Raw genomic sequence first — 18,447 nt, forward strand, 5'->3', positions numbered from 1 at the left:
TGTAACTGCTATGGAGACATTGTTTACATCTACACAGATGAGGTAGAGGAATTAATTCAAGGGCTGGCACGTGATTTTGCTGGCCGTGAAATCTGTCCGGATGCTTGGTAAGTGGGAGCTTTTGGTGCTGGTGGGACTGAGCTTTGCCGCCTCTGCCCATCATTCTTCAGGTTAACCCACCCAGAGGGTCCGTACAGTGGTGGAGCCGCGTCATCCACCAACAACCCGGAATTTGTGGAGGATCTCTCCCACGGTCAGCTGCTTCACAACGAGCCTTCAAGTACAGCGGAAGGCAGTGAACAGCGGCACGAAGATGAGGTAAGCTGCAGCGCCTCCTCCTGTCACTGGGCTTAGGCTTCTGAAGGAGCAGTCAGCAAGGGAGTTGACTCAGGTGTTCGTCCTCTGGCCGTCTTACATTCTGCAGAGTTTTCTGTTTTGTATTTCTTGTTTTATGTAGAACCATATTAATGGTTTTAATGATACAGAGACAGGTAGACTCTTCTTTTTCCGCTGCTGAAAAAAATCTATACCTGCATCAGATTAGATGCTCAACAAATGCTTATGAATGAGTTGAATGATGTAATTAAATAAGTAATTAATGAGGAGACCATATGCCCTTATTCAAGACTGCTTACTGCTCACCAAACCCAGCAGCATGGAGTCATATGTGCCCAAAGGATTCGCATGACTCACCAAGCCTACCCTCCAATAGTGGGCATCTTTCTCTAATTCACCAAAGTTTCCAAAAGAGTCTGGGCCATCATGCCCTTGTTGGACTTTCAGCATTCCTCACAAGTGACTGATTACATTGTTTACTTTTAAGGCACTCTTTTTTTTTTTAACCATAAAAGAGTGCCACCATTTATTTTTGTCTTTATTCTTCTTTTGAGAGAGCTGATTCTTTTCATGTTGGTGTCCTTAAAGGTTATGATGAATGCCTAAAGCTTCTAAAACATCTTAATGTAGCTTAGTGTTAGTAGCTTAGTAGCTTTAATGTTAAGTGTTACTAGGTTTACAAAACAAAAACCGAAAAGAAAAAAAACTGATACCAAATACACCATTTGCCCAATACTGAATTATTGTACCATTTTATATATTTGGATGAGTACAGTATGATAATTAATATTTCGATACTTTTGTCCCCGTTTTGCTTACCTTTCTCTTCTCTGAAATAAGAATTCTTATATCCGTAAAACTTTAACTGGTAGGCTATGTGTATTTGTGAAATTATGAAGCAAAAGTACCTTGTGTCTTGTTTAAAAGGACAAAGAAAAAAGGCTGTGGTAAAACATCAGTGGTACCTCAGTCCCTTTTTTAAACTTTTTAAGAGGTGATTTCATCTTTAGATTTAACTAGTAATGTATAAAGATCTTTATAACATAAACATCTTAAGAAATCAATCATCAAGCCAAAGTACTCATCTTCATTTTGGATATATTAGAGTTGCTGAAATTTTTCTAAGTCTAAGGACTAATTTTAAAATCTATAATGCTATCTGCTGTGGGAAATAAACTGTCTTTGAATGGTATCAATGAGAAACACCTTCATAAATGATTTTTAATCCCTGTGCTACAGTTGGTCTCTTCTTTTGCCCAGTGCATGTGAAAACATCTTGTTCCGACGTCCTGCAGCAATGTCTGCTTCTCGGGCACAGTGCTATGTGCTGCATTTCTCGTTTAGAACACACCCCCATCAGGAGTCAGCATTTGTTAAGTGTATATACAGGCCAGAGCTTATGTGATCATGGTACGCCTTATTCTTATCTGTTAGGATTAGCACGGAAATAGCCCTCAGTGTAGCGGTTTGTACCATGATACAGACAAAGGTCTGAAGGTGAACCATCTGGAGTCCCTTCTTGAAAGTCTCATTGCAGTCATTTATACCTGTAACAGTTTCGGAGAGCTTTGACTATCCAAGGCCTTAACGGTAGGAAAATGCAATTTTTAATCCTGTTTTGTTTGTGTTTATTCTTGGGTTTTTTGGGGAAATTTTTGTTGTTGTAACTTGGTTTTTGGTTTTTTATTTTGTGTTGTTTTGTAGCAAAGAAGTAAACGAGGAGGCTGGTCCAAAGGAAGAAAGAGGAAGAAACCTCTTCGAGACAGCAATGCACCCAAGTCCCCCCTTACAGGATATGTTCGGTTCATGAACGAGCGTCGAGAACAGCTTCGAGCAAAAAGACCAGAAGTCCCGTTTCCAGAAATTACAAGGATGTTAGGCAATGAATGGAGTAAACTTCCTCCTGAGGAAAAACAGGTAATTGTTCCTATTCCTGACCCTTTGCTCGGTTTTGATTATATCTCAAAAATAACTTTTGTCAGAAAAGCAAAGAGAATGGACTTTTGATTCTTGAATTTTGTTGCGATGCCTAGGAGACCAGACTAGCAGCGTCCTTCATAGCGCTTTTCTCTAGCACAGTGCTTCTTGCACCCTTCTGGGGTCTGCTGCCAGGAGTATGAGCAGAAGGGACTCTAGGATCCCCCCTCAACCAAAGCAGCTCTACTTTTATTTGCTTTATATGCTGAGAGTTCATATAAGATTTTTGTAAAAAGTAGTTCAATATTCAGAAATCTATCAACATAATTTATTCTACCGAGTTAAATGAAATGTCATGAGTCATATGAGAAAAGATCATTTGATAAAATTCTTCCGTTCACAGAAGATTTTTGTTTAAGAAAAAGATTTTACTGCTTTAATAAATTTTTGTAACTGGAGTTCTGGCAAATTTAACCTGCTGTGGAAAATAAAGCAAGAACTATTTGAATTCCTTCTCCTCCAAGACAGAAACTAACCCTTTTGCCAAACTGAAACAAATCCATTTGTTAGAGAGAGTTGAGAGGAATTCAGGACAAGATAGCCACGAACTGGTGGAAATGCCACAGACATGGTGTGATGGTAATGACTGTGGGAGTGGTGGGGGTTAAAAGTCCCCAGCATTCTCAGCATCAGAAATACATCTATATTTCTTTTATGTCTTACACTCTTTAAAAAGGATTCCGAACAGAATAAAACCAAATTGAAAGTTACTCTTGGGAATTAACTGAATTCAAAAATTTTCATTTTTCAGTTCTGCACTGGAATTTGACACAACATTGTAAAATGACTATAACTCAATTAAAAAATGTTTAAAAAAAACCTTTTTTTTTTCATTTTTCAGAGGCATTCCTCTATAGCGTTTTCCGTCTCTAGTTCAGATTCTACTCCAGGGGTCAAGTTCTTTGTTTAGTAGTCAAAATTTCTAGATTCCTTTAATCTGGGATATTTCCACAGCCTTTGTCTTTTATGACACTGATATTTTTTAAGAATACAATCTCTTCCTTTTTCTCGCCCTCCTTCATGTTTACTTTTAACAGAACATTCCTCATTCTGTAGTTGTCTGATGTCTCCTCGTGATTAGACTGAGGTTACACGGAACACTGCACAGGTGGTGTTGGTCCTTCTCAGGGTATCACATATGCAGGCACACAATGTCCTTTTATTCCTCATTGGTAATGTTAATTTTGCTCACTCAATAAAGTTTTTTATTATCCCTTATAATTAATAAGAAATCTCTGGAGAGACATTTCAAGAACATGCAAATAATCTGTTCCATGTCAAAATTTCCCCCTAGATTTAGCATTTATTGATGACTTTTGCTCGATCTGATCTTTACCACGATGGTTGCAAATGATGATTTTCCAACTCTAGCTCTCCCTCCACATATACCAGTTGGCCCTTGGCATTTCTAAGAATTTTTTTTTCCCAATGGCTTATAATTTATTACTGCACTTAAGTATTTTGATACTTCAGTTGTCCCAGATTTGGCCAGTTGGGTGTTCCCGACATCTGGGACAAGGCTTTTAACATGATTCCTAACTCCAATTTGTGTTCATTTAGAAGCAGTATTTTTATATTTTTATTTCTTAAACCTAATTGATGAATGAAAAGTACAAGGCATTAAACAAAATTATCCTTGTAGATCAATGAACTTTGTTTAAATAATTAATAGCACAAAGCATGTAGATACAGGCTCTCTCACAGCAGTCCATTTTGGGTCCATAGGATGAGGTCATTCTTTTATGTTCTTTGTGTCTCCCGGCTTTAGTGCTCCACTCTCCTGGCTCTTAAAAGGCCAATTGATGTATGAGATCATCCCCCCAGAATGGTTTGAGGATAAAGAAACAAAGTAATATTCCATCCCTTCCCCTGGGAAGATTAAGTGCCTGTGTGGTGTGCAGTCTTCTTGAAGACTCTAGTTGCCATGTGTAGTTCTATCTGTAGGATTAGGGGAATAACTATAATCATCTCCTTGTGAATTTTTTATGAGAATGATCTCAATAGAACCTGTCTTCATTAACTTAGAAGGGCATGAAATAGCCTAAACAGTCAGTGTCACCTATTTCTTTTATCATTGAGAGATTATATTTCATTCTATTCACATGACTTTTTTTTTTTAATTCTCCCTTAAAGCTTATTCCACATGTACTTTTCTTTCCATGTTCTAATTATCTTCTGTTTTCTTCAAAGAGTTTATTGGTATTTTACCTAAATAACACCTATTTCTTGGAAATAATTCCACATTTGTTTCCTAGCGCTACCTTGATGAAGCAGACAGAGATAAGGAGCGTTACATGAAGGAACTGGAGCAGTATCAGAAGACTGAGGCCTACAAGGTCTTCAGTAGGAAAACCCAGGACCGCCAGAAAGGCAAATCTCACAGGCAAGGTATCAGAACCAGAACCAAATGTATTTGTAGTTTGTTTTGCCTGACAGAGTGTCCCAAAGCCTCCTATTAGAGTAATAAATATAAAAGATATGTTTATATCATTTCTCCATTATGCAACATTCCCTTAAAAGCATCGTCTTGGAATTTTATTAAAATCATGTTGCTCTCCTTTAGACATTTCAGTTGGGTTTCCATATCTAATATCAACAATTTGGCTTGTGCTCCAAGACCCCTTTTAGTTGCCTGTGCTTTTTTAAAAATTAAAAATTTCTAGTTTAAGCATTTCTCTTCCTTTAAACAAATCTGTCTGCTACATAACTGCCTTGCTTTCACACCTCTAAGCCTTCATGTGATCATCTCTCCTGGCCTTCAGTGAGCATCCTTTTCATTCACTCATGAATGCATGTATATAAAAAGTACGTACTGAACACCTCCTATTACATGTCAGGATCTCACCTTGACATTAAGAATGCAAAGGTGAACACGATAAACAAGATCCCCATCTTCATGGATCTTTTGTTTTCTGTTAAAATTGTTCGTCACACTCTTACAAGCGTTGCTGAAAGTTCCTTCTTCAGGAAACACTGCCAAAGAAGCCCCACTCGTAATGGCCTGTCATTCCTTAGCTATTGCGTCTTCTCCGCATTTGGGCATCTTGCCTGCTAAACTGTAACACTGTACAATCAGCCCCTGTCATGTGTTTCCTGTCCACTCTCCCACCCTATTCTCCTCAAAGGTAAGAATGCGTCTGCTGTTTCTCTGTGTCTAATTGTGTAACCTGTAAGATGGGGTTCCCTTTAACTTTTGTTGACTGACTGATTGATAAAGCCATTAGAGAAAATATGATATGTTTTGAGAACCCACATATACCCACAGTTTCTGTAGTTTGGCACAGTTATTTGTTTGGGTTTTGTTATTGTTTTGTTTTTCAACTTAATGTTCTTATTCTTTCATATTTTTAGATGCAGCTCGACAGGCTACTCATGATCATGAGGTAATTAGCTTTCTATCTATACATATATTTACATTTATAATAATGATGTTGTTTGAAATGTTATTGGACCTCTTTTTTAGTGAATGGCAGAGTGTTTCCTATCCTATAATTCAGACTGGGTGAGTTGCCTTTAGTTCAAGGATTCTTAACATATGGTAGACACTTACATCTTGAGTCTGTCCTTGAACTAAAGCCCCTAACTCCAGTCCTTTCTTGTGGTCCAAGAATTTTATTGGCTTTAAATGCTGAAGATGGCTGGAATTTGGAGTGAGGTATAGAAATGATACACTCTTTTGCATGTATTGGCTTTTTAACTAAATCAAGGAAATTATTTCTTCAAGATAATATTATTTATCTTGGAGTTGTAATTCTCATACCTAATTTGTTATTAATGACCTTCAAAACAGAGAAAACTTTTAGATTGACAAGTCAAAAAATAGATGTATTACTAGCCATGAATTATAAAATAAGAAGTATAGTAAATATTAGCATTTTATTCTTCATATAAATCCTATGTAAATGTGTATATATATATATATATATGTGACATTTCTGCACTCCAATTAGGGTGAAATATTAAAATTTTTTTGCTTCAGTAGTGTTGGAAGATTTCCATATTGCCAGATACTTGTATAATTACTTATTTCTTCTTTCCTTCGTGTGCCCACCCAATACCAAGAAATTTCCATGCTTCTTTTTTTCTCTATTAAATATCCTTTATTGCTTCTCTATCCTTAATGGTTACAAAAAAGAATTTGAACATTAATCTAAAATATTAGATCTCACATTTTCTAGTCAGTGACTGGCTCCTTTTATCTATGGATTTTGCTGGCCAAACCACATGTGGCATTTTTGTCTTTAATAGGGTTGATACTTGCAGTCAACTAAAAAAGATTTAGTAGACTTAGTCAGTCATAGAAACTAATGATTTGAGAAATGAAGCTTTTTATTAAAATATATTAATTAGTATGATATGAGTTTCTATGATTATGAAAAGGAATAAGTCTCTATGTGATTTCCCTATTTCGGGATTAGATACATTAAACCAAACAAAGAAAAGGAGGGAGTAGGTGAAGAGCCAGCAGTAGCTTCTCAAATGAATGTAGAGTGGGCTCTATAAGTCTGTCTATCGTATGCCCACATCAGGATAAAGCTCTCTTAGTAAGGCTTTTGGCCCAATTAATGTCCTTCACGTTATCAGTTCTTATTTTTCATTGAATATCTTTACTAAACTAGATAATTTCAAGACAATTTTAGTAAAAAACTGGATTGACAATTTTTAAACATAGTTACACATGACCTGGTATAATAAGAGTTCAGAAAAGTAAGCAAGTGCTTTGAGTTGGGGAGAGAGGGGAAGCACAGAAGCCCCCATAGAAGGGAGGAACTGAATCAGACCTTAGAGATACCCCAGGTTTCATGGGGGCACTTCAGGATGGGTAAAATGGCTTGAGCAGAGTTATGAGGAAGTTAATAAAAGAGCAAGGATCTTGCAGAATGCCTAAAACATCACAGTTTCCAAATACATGCTTATCTCCCTCTGCTTATCCTATCAGGAGGGAAGTGACACATCCAGTAGAGTAGCCTGTCTCCGAGCTCACTGCAAAAATAGCAAGACCTCAGACCTCTCAACTGACCCCCTCATTTTGCCAATGAGGGAAATGACTTGCCTAAGACAGGAAAGAACCTCCCAGAATCACATACTGAATTAGAGGCCAAATCGTGACTGAAACGCAGGCCTCTGTAGCCCAGCCTTAGCATTCTTGGCAGCATGTGCCACCCTGTATGGAATTAACTTGACAGTGTTGAAAGTTAAAATGGTTGCCTGTGATGTCAGCAAAATTTGTTGCCACTTAAGACAGAAACGATCTGATTTACGTGTATACAGTAAAGAAATCTATTGTATTCCTAAATGGAACGTAGATTCCTAAAACATTGTTACCAACGCAGATACTGGAGAGCATATTAGAGCTAAAGAAATGCCGACCTGAAAGCCATTCAAGCCATTCTGCATAGCAGCGGGGCACTTCAGCCCGGTGCACAATATGAAGAGCATTCCCTAAAGCAAAGGGCACTTGAGAGAAGGAGATCACTCTGTGAAATTCTGGCCCTGAGCCTAGATCACAGCAAAATAGTTTCAGTTCAAAAGACCTCTGTTCTCTTACCCTCCACTCAATATATAGAATGAAAAACCAAAGCGAGGAGTATTCCTGCTCCTCTCAAATCAAACGCCAGCCCGCAAAGACTCAGGAGTCAGCTAGTGTTACTCTCAAGAAAGTGTCTACATCTCCTGTGAGGACTGAGATAGAAACAATAATTTTGTTTCTCCTTTAATTTATGAGAAATGACAAAATAACACTCAGCCTGAACAAATTAGACCCTTTCAATGAAGAAGTAATGAAATCCTTATGATTTTAATCCCTTGAGAAATCCTTGGAGCAGCTTAAGTATATCTGAGCCCCCAAGAGGATCCTCCCCATGCCGAGTAAAGTAGTCAGTAATGGACGAGTGCTGATGGGTTTTATTACGACTCTTCCGTTAAGTAGAATTTCCCTGTTGCCTTTCAGAGACTGAACAGTTTCATTTAATTGCTTTGGTGTTTCTAAGAAAGTGTACCAAGGGGCAGTGTGTTAATGCACCTGCATGCTGCTGTCCTCTGCCCGTACGCAGTGGGCTTGGTTTGAACTGCTCTGGCAAGGAAGAGAGCAGAATTACCTGTCTGAGGAGAATCGAGGCCTTGGGGAGGGCTCTTGGTACCATGGAAATGGGAGCCAAGCATCCCCACCCCTCTGACTGGGAGATATTTAGGCCTATGGCCAGGTTAGCTGATCTCATAAAAGCCTATGCAGTTAAATAGGGGACTGAACAAGGTAGGATGACAAAATCCTAAGACTTTATCCTAAGTCACTGTGGACTAATGCTTACAACTGTTATGCCTCATACATGTTGGAATTGTGTGTCGTAAGTTTTCTGTTTTCCTTCAGCAACCCAGTCACACCCACAAAGCATATGGTAAGCTAGGTGAGTCGAGAGAAAGCCACTGCAAAATAAGATCCCGTCTGGAACCAGTCTGTCTTGCCCACACGTTAGTTCTCTTTGAAATCGCTAAGAACTGGCTAGACGTAGAGCTTTGCGTGTTGAAGCTGGGGCTTTCAGTGATGATGACATTGTTTGTTTTCAAATTGTTCTACAAAACTTCTTTCTTTTTTTAAGAGGTAGAAGACAGGGTAAAAATTAAGTGCTCTGAAAGTTTCCTCAGGTAAATACATAGTTTTTCAGACTTCCATCTTAGAAGTCTCTCTTGATCAGCTGCCATGGGCGGGCAGTTACACAGCCTAGCCCCCTAGCAAGGCAGACATCAGTATGAAAACAGGAGCGTAGCTGTTAGGATTCTCTCATAGGCTGTTAACTCTCACAGCCTTTCTCCTGGGCACCAAGTCACTTTCGTGTTCAAAGACTAGTAGAGACTAGTAGTGCCAGAAGTAGGAAAGATACCTTCTGTCTCTGACATTTAAACGTGTTTTAATGGGAACAATTTCTAGATTTTTTTAAACTGTTATAAAGGTTTTGAAATCATCAGATGTCACTAGGAATTTCTTTAGTACCCATTTCCCACTGTTCTCTTAACCATCTTATATATTAAACACTGTGTCAAGACATTTATCATTTATATTCTTAATGCTTTCAACTTCAAATTCATTGTAGAAATTGCAGCTAAAGCATTTTGAAATATTGCCTTTATTCGTAAGGATCATTGTGGGATACATTTATAGTGGTTTTGTGAGACTTTTTTTAAAAAATGGCTTATTGGTGAATTAATTTTAGGTTTTGTTATTCTTTTCTATCTCATAATCCTTGGCTTTTCATATTTTGAGCCTAGTTATTTCTGACTTCATTTTGTTTGTTTTTCCTGTGTCCAAAGAAAGTCTAAAAGATCCCCAATTATAGGCTGCCCCTTGTAAATACGTAGAAGTAAAAGTAGAAGTACCAATTGAATACCATTATTATTGCTCATGGCTGGCAGATCTCTGCTCAAAATTCTCATTGTCTACTCAGCAAATTTAGATTGCATCATGCTATCTCAGGGAGCATTCTATGTGCATAACCAAAAGAAGCAACAGAAAAAACACCGGGAAGTTCTCTTTCTCTGTTCCTACCTCAGCCACTTTCTTAACTGTATACTGTTGACTATTCAAAGCACAGAGGTAAGAAATGGGTTCCAAAATCTCCATTAGGGAAATTTCTGTAGGTTTGTTCTAAGGTTTGTCATTGCACAGCAGTTGTCACCTGAGAGATCTGAATACTTAACCTGCTTGAGCTCCGTGAAAGTCTGGTTCAAGTGAAAAGGTGAATGAATACACTTTCCTCACGGCCTCAGCTGGACTGATTCCTGCTCATATTACTGTTTCTTTAAGGAAAACCAGACCATTGTGCCTTCAGACACTACTATTTTAATTTAGCTTCTGTTTAAGAATTAACTGTTCTTTTACTCTTGATTCACAGAAAGAAGCAGAGGTAAAGGAGCGGTCTGTTTTTGACATCCCTATCTTCACGGAGGAATTCCTGAACCACAGCAAAGGTGATTACCAAAGTATCATCTTGTGTTCCTCAGGTCTGTGACAGGGGTTTCGTCGCCAGGAGGAATTCATTGCTCAAAAGCAACAGTAGTGATATTTCAGGCCCTAAGACTGGTCTGGAAGGAGAAAACTGCTTCTGTTTCACTCTCTGTTAAAGGTAGCTACTCAAAGACCAGCCAAGGAAAGGGAAGCCGGTGATGTCAAAGCTGCTTTAGTCTCTGGATCAAAGGAAATAAACATACATCACTAATTCAGTTGCTTTTAGGCTGTTATCTCAGAACCCTCTGTACAAATGAAGGCTTACATGGATATCCAAAATATAAAATAAATGAGAGCAGAGCTGACCCCAGTGCTGGAAAGATGCGGACCCACAGCTGTGCTTGTGCAGTCTCCCCCATCCCCACGAAGCCCCTCTGGCTTCTCACTGCACACTTTATAAAGCAAACAAACAAACAAAAATACTGGGAATTGCAGCTGTTCCTTGCGATCTGAAGTATAGAATATGACCAGCTTTAAGAATTAAAATAACTCTGGGGAGCCAGGTGTTTTATTGCTGAAATTGCTAACTAGAAGGCCCTCGTGAGAATAGGGAGATGAGGAGGGAGAGCTAATTAGAGACAGCTGAGCAGAACTTACTGTACGAGTCTTCGGGGCTCCTCGGAGATGTGTGGCGCTCCATGTGTCTTGTTGGGGGGGTGTCCTCAGCTCGGGAGGCGGAGCTCCGCCAGCTTCGAAAATCCAACATGGAGTTTGAGGAGAGGAACGCAGCACTGCAAAAGCACGTGGAAAGCATGCGCACAGCCGTGGAGAAGCTGGAGGTGGACGTGATCCAGGAGCGGAGCCGCAACACGGTCTTACAGCAGCACCTGGAGACCCTGCGCCAGGTGCTGACCAGCAGCTTCGCCAGCATGCCCTTGCCCGGTAATGCGTCCGCCCTGAGCGCGAGAGCGGCGGGGGCGGGAGGTGCTGTCCCGGCCGCTGCTGGCGCAGTGAGGCTGAGGTCTCCCCCTGGAGGAAAGTCAGTTAAAGCAGGGGGTTTTCCTCGGTTTTCTCTGGGTCGTGTAATAGAATCTCAGTATTGGTCAAAATCATCCGAAGTTTCAGGCTCTTTGCTCAGTTAAAATTTTCTCCAGTTATAGTCTACTTTCTATTAAGCTTAATTTGATACTCAGAACAATGGAAACTGAGTAATAAATCCTGAGTGGGGCACTTTTTTTTTTAAATTTAGATATAATTGACATGTAACATTGTGTTACTTTCAAGTGTACAATGTGTAATGAGTCAATATTTCTATGCACTATGAGATGATCACAAGTCTAGTTACCATGCTTCACCATATAAAGTAACAAAACATTTTCTTCTTGTGATGAGAAATTTTAAGATATACTCTCTTGCCAACTTTCAAATATGTAATACAATATTATTGACTGCAGTTACCATGCTGTACGTTACATCCCCATGACTTAATTTGTAACAGGAAGTTTTTGTTTCTTGACCCCCTCCCCCCATCCTGCCCACCCTCCCAAAGCACTTTTCTGATACATGTTTGCTTGCTTTGTAATTTTGTCTTAATGGGAAGGAAAAGGAAAACATACTAGTCATTCTTGTATAGTCTTGCATGTTAAGGAGAGTCAGCGGAGGGCTGGGAGAGTCTGTCCCCTTTAGTTGTATGCAGTCACTCATACATGCTGCACAGTGGTTATATGGCCTGTCTGTTTATTTAGAGTATGTGGGTTAATTTCATTTCTTGGAGGTCTAAAACTCTCCTCTGAAATTAAAATCTCTGTGGAGCAGACCACTTTAGAGTCGTCTCCGTTGCGGTGGAATCACTGATCTGTGTTATGGTGGTTAAACTGAATGGGGAGGATTTTCCTACTTTCTCTTCTTATCCCACTATAGGAAGTGGAGAGACGCCTACAGTGGACACAATCGACTCGTATATGAACAGACTGCACAGTATTATTTTAGCGAATCCCCAAGACAATGAAAACTTCATAGCGACAGTTCGAGAAGTTGTGAGCAGGCTTGATCGTTAGGGGATGGTGAGTGCTCACTGACGTGTGTAGTATGTACATATTACATGCCAGTACATCATCAGAAGTCAGATGGCATTAGACTTCGTCTGTGCTGCTGAAACCGTGGGATTACACTGAATATGTGAGCTGGAGACTTGATTAAGATTCCTGTTGCAATGGTTGCTAAATATAGAGAATAATGTTGGGAAACTGAATCAAGACAATTTCCCTCCTGCAAGCCTCCTCGGCGTGGCTTGATGGGAAGAGCATGATGTTTGTGGCTGGACCTCAGTTCTCGCTTTGTCACTTGTTAGCTGTTTCCTCAGGTGTTCGTTTCCCAAAGATTTTGAAGAGTAAGTGAGAAACTTAGTCGAAATAACCCCCCAAACAACACACAGAACAAAATAAATATCACTTAATTGTTAAGCTTCCTCTTACCTGGAAAATATTAATGATGATTCAGGGCAGTGGTCAGTGAGACACGGTATGTGTACAAGCCTACACAGTAAGAAGCTTTTCACTCACCCTCAGTGTCGGAGTAGCCGTTGTATGTCAGACGTTCATGTGGGCTAACCTTAGAGTGAAACTGTTAATGCCTTTCAATACGTGAAAAAGAAAGGAAAGAGGAAATAAGCTTTTAAAAAATATGTTCAACAAATGACTAGTAGTATGTGTTGCATCCTCTTAGAAGAGAAAAAAGTACATTTCCAAAAGGGATCTGCCCATATAAACTTTTTTGGTACTAATGGTCAGTCATCAGGTATCATTTCTTAAATGGGCTGGTATTTGGTCACTCATATTCCTAGAGATGGGGTGCCCTTGAGTATACCATTCCACAAAAGTGACCGCCCGTTGGCCTGTTGATTAAATTATTCCACGCCTGCCGACATATGACCTGTGGAGACCTTCATGCTGCACCACACAGTAGGTGGCCGTATGTGGACACTAAAGAGTGGGCAGTGGGAAGTGCTCCTGAGACTGGCTGCTCATGGGTTTGAATCTTTACTTACTTGTCCTGCTGATACACGAGCACACTCATGTACGTATTCACATTCTAGCATGCTTTGGGCCTTGAGCGGCATGTACAAGAATAAATAAAACCCATGATTCTTTATCTAATGAGGCAACATCTGCTGGCAGAGACAAAAGCAGTAGTCTTTATCCTTCTTGGCCATGCCCTGGAATAGTACCGTACAAGGCAATTCATTATCCCTTAGCCTCAGCCGTGCTCTGATGGGGAAAGGATTACCGTCCTTCTAGCGAGTAGCCAGGTGGAACGGACTGTGCTTCTAAGAGATGGCTGGACTCCCTGCAGAATAAAGAAGTGGCACTACTGCTGCTGTTGACGAAGGGAACAGCTTGTGAATCTAGGCCTGGGATTTTCAGGAGCTCATCGTCCTTCTCATTTTCGCACAGTGTTTTCAATTAGCACTCTTGTAGGCTTAAAAAGAGAGAGCTGGGAGAAGCAGCGTGGAGGCCTGTGAAGGAACACAGTAATTGATAACGTGGCATCTCCTCACGTATGTATAAGGCCATTATTGCAAGTTTTGAGCCAAAAATGATTTTCCATTTTGAGCATTTTGCCAGTAAGACTCTCCTAAAGCTTTACCCATCTTAAGAATATAAACTGTAGTATCTGCTTCCTGATGTGTCTTTGAAAACCTAGAATGTTTTCATTATACTTGATTTTAACCCACAAATATTTTGCCTTTGAGAAAAGCAATACCTGAAAATGTGAACCGTTTTATTACTACAGATTCTTACAGTCTAGCCATGCAAACATAACTAGGAGTGGGTGGTTCTCCACACCCTCCAAAACTGTCAAGTGAAACGACTATGAAGACTCTGATTAATTCTAGCTTGGCCTCATTATACAAATATGTACAGACAGCTAGGGCTGATGTCCCCAGCATTCGCGGTGCAATTAATTACTCTGATGTGAGCTTGGCAAAGGTTTCATCCATTGTCAGGAGCCAGTGAGTGAAGGGAAGGTAATGGTCTGCTGTTTCAGAGGAGCAGGTTAGAGCTGGAGGGGCCTTTGGAAATCCCATCATTTTACATAGGAAGAAACTAAGTCCCAAAGAGGCTAAATGTCTTACCTGAAAGTACCTAAGTAGGTGAGTGCAGGATCCAGAACCAGAACACATGTATCTAAATGCAGCCAGGTTTCTAAAACCTTGATGTAAGGACGCAGAGATAGGTGTAAGGGGAAAGCACTAAAATATCTTAGAATGAGAGCATTAAGATAAATAGCAGGTGAATAGGAAAAAATTACAATCCTGCAATTACGTTATAAAATTTTGGTCAGCCCATTTTATAGTTATTTTTACAGATATTCAGTGGAATTTCCCCAGCTGTCATCTTTCTTTGTGGCTTACTAGTACCTAGAACAGAGTGGAGCTGGGAGGAAGCAGTGCAGGTAATTTCATACCGAGAGGTGGATGAACTATCAGAAGCCGCATGTTGCTTGATTTCAGTTGAACCAAATGATAAATATTTGCCTGTTTGAGAATTGAAAAAAAAAAAATCTTTATGTGATTGCATTTTTATCAGTATAAGAGAATGTATTGATCCTGTGCAGACATCCCTACACATGCAGAGATCCTTAGATTTATACTTGAAGAAAATTGGTTTTGATTGACCAAATCAAATTTGGACTAAAGTATAAAGTACTAATTTTTCATCATCAGATTTGTCCCAGATGGTTGCTTTTCTGTGTGCAGCTGACGACTCTCCGGCCTCCCCATTGTGGCTGAACTGGAGCAGGGCCACGTTTCTCACTGGAATGTCTGAGACACCTCAGTGAGGTTGGCGGCTTGTGGCTTTACGAGCGCTTTGGCTTACACACACCCTGCTACTCACCTTAACCTTCTGAAAATAGAGCAGAGCACTTTAACTCACAGCCCTAACCCTTTCTAATCAGTGCTCACCTTTTTGATTTTTTTTTCCCCCTCCCAATTCTACAGGGCTTAGAGCTCCAAGATGTTCTGTAAGTGGTTTTACTTGTTTGGAATGAGAAGCCATCCATGGAAATTTGAATTGAGTGGAGGCCGAGAGGGAGTACAGATTACTCAGCTTGTGGAAGAACTGTCAGCTTTGAGTTAAATGCCTTCACCCCAGGAAGCCATATGAGGGACCAGCAGAAGGAACATGTACCTGAAACTTCCTATGGAATCGTCCTTGTGAGGCTTTGAAAGTGTCCAGCCGCTCCCCCGAGTCTCCAGTTTCCTTTCGTCTCCATTTCTGCTCAAGTGGGTCCGCGCATGGTCTGCTGACCAGCCGCCCCCGGGACTGATATCTTTGCAGGAGAAAGGAAGCCTTCTCATTGTTCGGCTTCAGATCGGACTCTTTTATCAGTGGCTCAGTGGCTTTGTCAGTGGTTTTCCTACCTAGCTGTCACTTTTTCTTATGCCTTTGGGGGTTATTTTTTTTATTGCCTTCACCCCCACCAAGTCAGACATCTCCATTTTCTGACCTCTGGGCTTTGTTGCCCAGCAGGGTTCTGAAGGAGAGTTTCTCTCATTGGACAGGCCCAATCTTCTCCCATCATTGTCCTGCTGTGACTCCAAAGAAAGGAGCTTCTTGTTGGCAGTGTCCCGTGGAGCGAGACTGTGTTTCCTGCCCCGCACAGCGCTCAGTGGGGGAGGCTTTGTGATGGCTGCCCTGAAGGAGGAGGCTCTTTCCTTCCTCCTCGCCACTGCCTGCTGTTTCGGAAGCATCGCTCCTGCCCGCACCCTGCGTCCCAGCCCCAGCAAGGCTCTTCTGTTCCCATCTGTTGGCAATGACTTGTGGAGCATTTTGCCCAGAAGGTCATTGGCAAACAGGAGAGAACGAGAAAAGTCGTTTCTCATTTGGTATTGGAAAAAAACCCGAAGTCTGTCGTAAGTGAAAACAGAGGGAATCCCCGTCTGCTTGAGGTGTGCGGGTTCGTGGGCGTGGGTGGCAGACATGTCGTTCAGAATAGTCGCCAGCGGACAGAACAGGGCAGGAAGAATTCTTGTGTCCGTTGTCTTCCTCCTGTGATCATAGCTGCAGAATCTGTGTCTAAGGGACAGGCTTCCTTTCCTTCTTCCCCCTTAGTAAGTGTTTTGTTCGTTTGTTTGTTTAACACCAAAGGGGAAGAGCGGTTTCTGATTCTCACCTCAGGGTTTGGTTGTGTGGTGTTGTGTTTTGATTCTCTAGAGCACAAGGTTGACGGTTGCAGCTGAGATCTTTGGAACCAAAGCAGGGCGTGCTGAGCCCATTGTCTCGGCACCACTCCACCGAGGGCGGGTGGCAGTGTGGCCCCCTCGCAATATGCTCACAGGCCAGGGTGCAAGCCGGAAACCCCCTCGTGTTGCTGCACCATCCTGTCTTCCCAGCATCTCATTCCCCAGTTTCTTTCTTAGCCCAAAGGAAATAAAACAACAACAACTACAAAAAAAAAAAAACAACCGTTTTAAAATGTCTCACATGAGCACACTTCAAATTTCCATGTACTGAAACCCACGTACCACCGCTTGGCAATCTTTTGGAATAAGAGCCCCTCATTATCTGTTGTGGTAAATCTGGCCGCCTCACCTGCTTCTCTGTATTTTCCTGTTTTCCTGTTCTCACCTGCTGTTCTGCCACTTCTCTCCCAGTCCCGCCTGCTAAGTCCCGAGCTGGCACACACTGTCTATGGCAGAAGGACATCCGAGCCTGCTCTGGAAGTTTGTGTCTGCCTTCTGCCAAATACTTTCTCTCCTTTCTTTCTTCCTCCTAGTGTTTCTCTCTGTTTCTCATTTGTGTTAGTGTTGTGCAGCCCTGTTAGCATTATGGAGACCAGGAAAGGCTATAACTTGGTCCAAAGATCATCACCCTCCTGACTCTAGATAGGATATCTGACAATGACTTGAAACACCTGCGTGTTCAGGAATGCACAAGATCTTGAAAGAGCTTACAGTCTGGTTATCATTTTCACAGAATAACAGGCTGCTTTTGACATGCCAGCTCTCCCAGTAGCTACACACCTGACTCACTGGTGGCTGGGATTCAACTGCCACAAAACTGTCAGGCTCTGAGAAGCAGGTCTGCGTCACCTCCCCTCTCCTCTGTGCCCAGCCAAGAGGTAGCTAATGAGGTCACAGGCTAACACGATACACTTCCCAGTAAACTTGTAGATATTGAACTCACATGTTCTTCTCAAGAAATACGTTGCCTATTCAGTGTTACAGATTTCTTTCTTCTTATTAAAACACAAGGAGCAGCTGAGGAAAATGAGACAAAATGTTTTATTTCTGACAAAATAAAATTTTAGGGAAAAAATTGTGCACATGTGTTTGGAACTGTTGAAATGCCAAGTTTTCTGTACAAGTGTTTTTGTAATTAAACTTCTAGATTTTCTTTGTTTTTTAAGAAGTTGATATGCTTGCTTGACATTTGCCTCATTAAAACTTTTCTATGTTGAATCCACCCGATTCAATTTTACCTGAACTGAATGAAAAAAAGTCCTACCTCTGCCTTTTCATCTTAAGGACTTTCTCAACCCCACATTAATCACCAAATCCGTTATGCTTTTAAAACAGTAACACATTCATTTTACTAATTGCTTATTCAAAATGTGTCTTAGCCTGTTTGAGAATTCAGCTCATTTAATGTATGTTATAACAATACAGTGAGTTATTCATCTTAATGTAGCAGTAGTATTCTGGAGGCAACTTGAAAGAAATCTGATGTTTTTAAAGTCAGTGACTTCAGTCCCCTTGGTAGGAGGACTGAAGACAGTCTTTAGTCTTCCTTTTGACTGCAGAGATAAATTGTCCTTTAATGTTTGCTTTTAAAAAGAACCACCACTTTAAAAATCAGAATCATTTTTAAAGAAAATTTGTCAGCTACTTCCACCATGCTTTTAAAATCCTAAGGGTAATAAGCTCACCTGGCTTCCAAAGCCTGCTGCTCTCCAAGTAGCTAGTTGTGTAGCATTAGGAAAGACTTGCTATGCTGTGTTCAGCTCCCCTTGCCTTGTCTGACATCACACACACCTCAGCTCTCTCACACTTCTTAGAAAGATAGAATAAGGTAACAGAACTGACCATGGCTTGGAGGATGTAAAGACTGTTACATGAATGCCAAGAATTATTGCGATAACTCAGGATCAGACTTGACTACATTTAAAGGACACTCAAATCAGCAAAAGCT

At 40.8% G+C, this 18,447-nt stretch overlaps 1 protein-coding gene across 2 annotated transcripts in view; it reads left to right on the forward strand.

Moving 5' to 3' along the window:
* Positions 1–17,721, forward strand: part of HMG20A (high mobility group 20A) — a 47,827-nt gene extending 30,106 nt beyond the window's left edge. For both annotated transcript variants that reach the window (XM_010955218.3, XM_010955219.3), the window contains 8 exons: positions 171–318; positions 2,041–2,253; positions 4,569–4,701; positions 5,665–5,696; positions 10,200–10,275; positions 10,979–11,194; positions 12,173–12,315; positions 15,255–17,721. In XM_010955218.3, the coding sequence (XP_010953520.1) occupies positions 171–318; positions 2,041–2,253; positions 4,569–4,701; positions 5,665–5,696; positions 10,200–10,275; positions 10,979–11,194; positions 12,173–12,309 (955 nt within the window). In that variant the 3' untranslated portion in view covers positions 12,310–12,315; positions 15,255–17,721. The remainder of the gene's footprint in view (positions 1–170; positions 319–2,040; positions 2,254–4,568; positions 4,702–5,664; positions 5,697–10,199; positions 10,276–10,978; positions 11,195–12,172; positions 12,316–15,254) is intronic.
* Positions 17,722–18,447: the final 726 nt, after the last annotated feature.

Source organism: Camelus bactrianus, chromosome 27 (genome assembly GCF_048773025.1).
Source record: "Camelus bactrianus isolate YW-2024 breed Bactrian camel chromosome 27, ASM4877302v1, whole genome shotgun sequence".
Lineage (NCBI taxonomy): Eukaryota > Metazoa > Chordata > Mammalia > Artiodactyla > Camelidae > Camelus > Camelus bactrianus.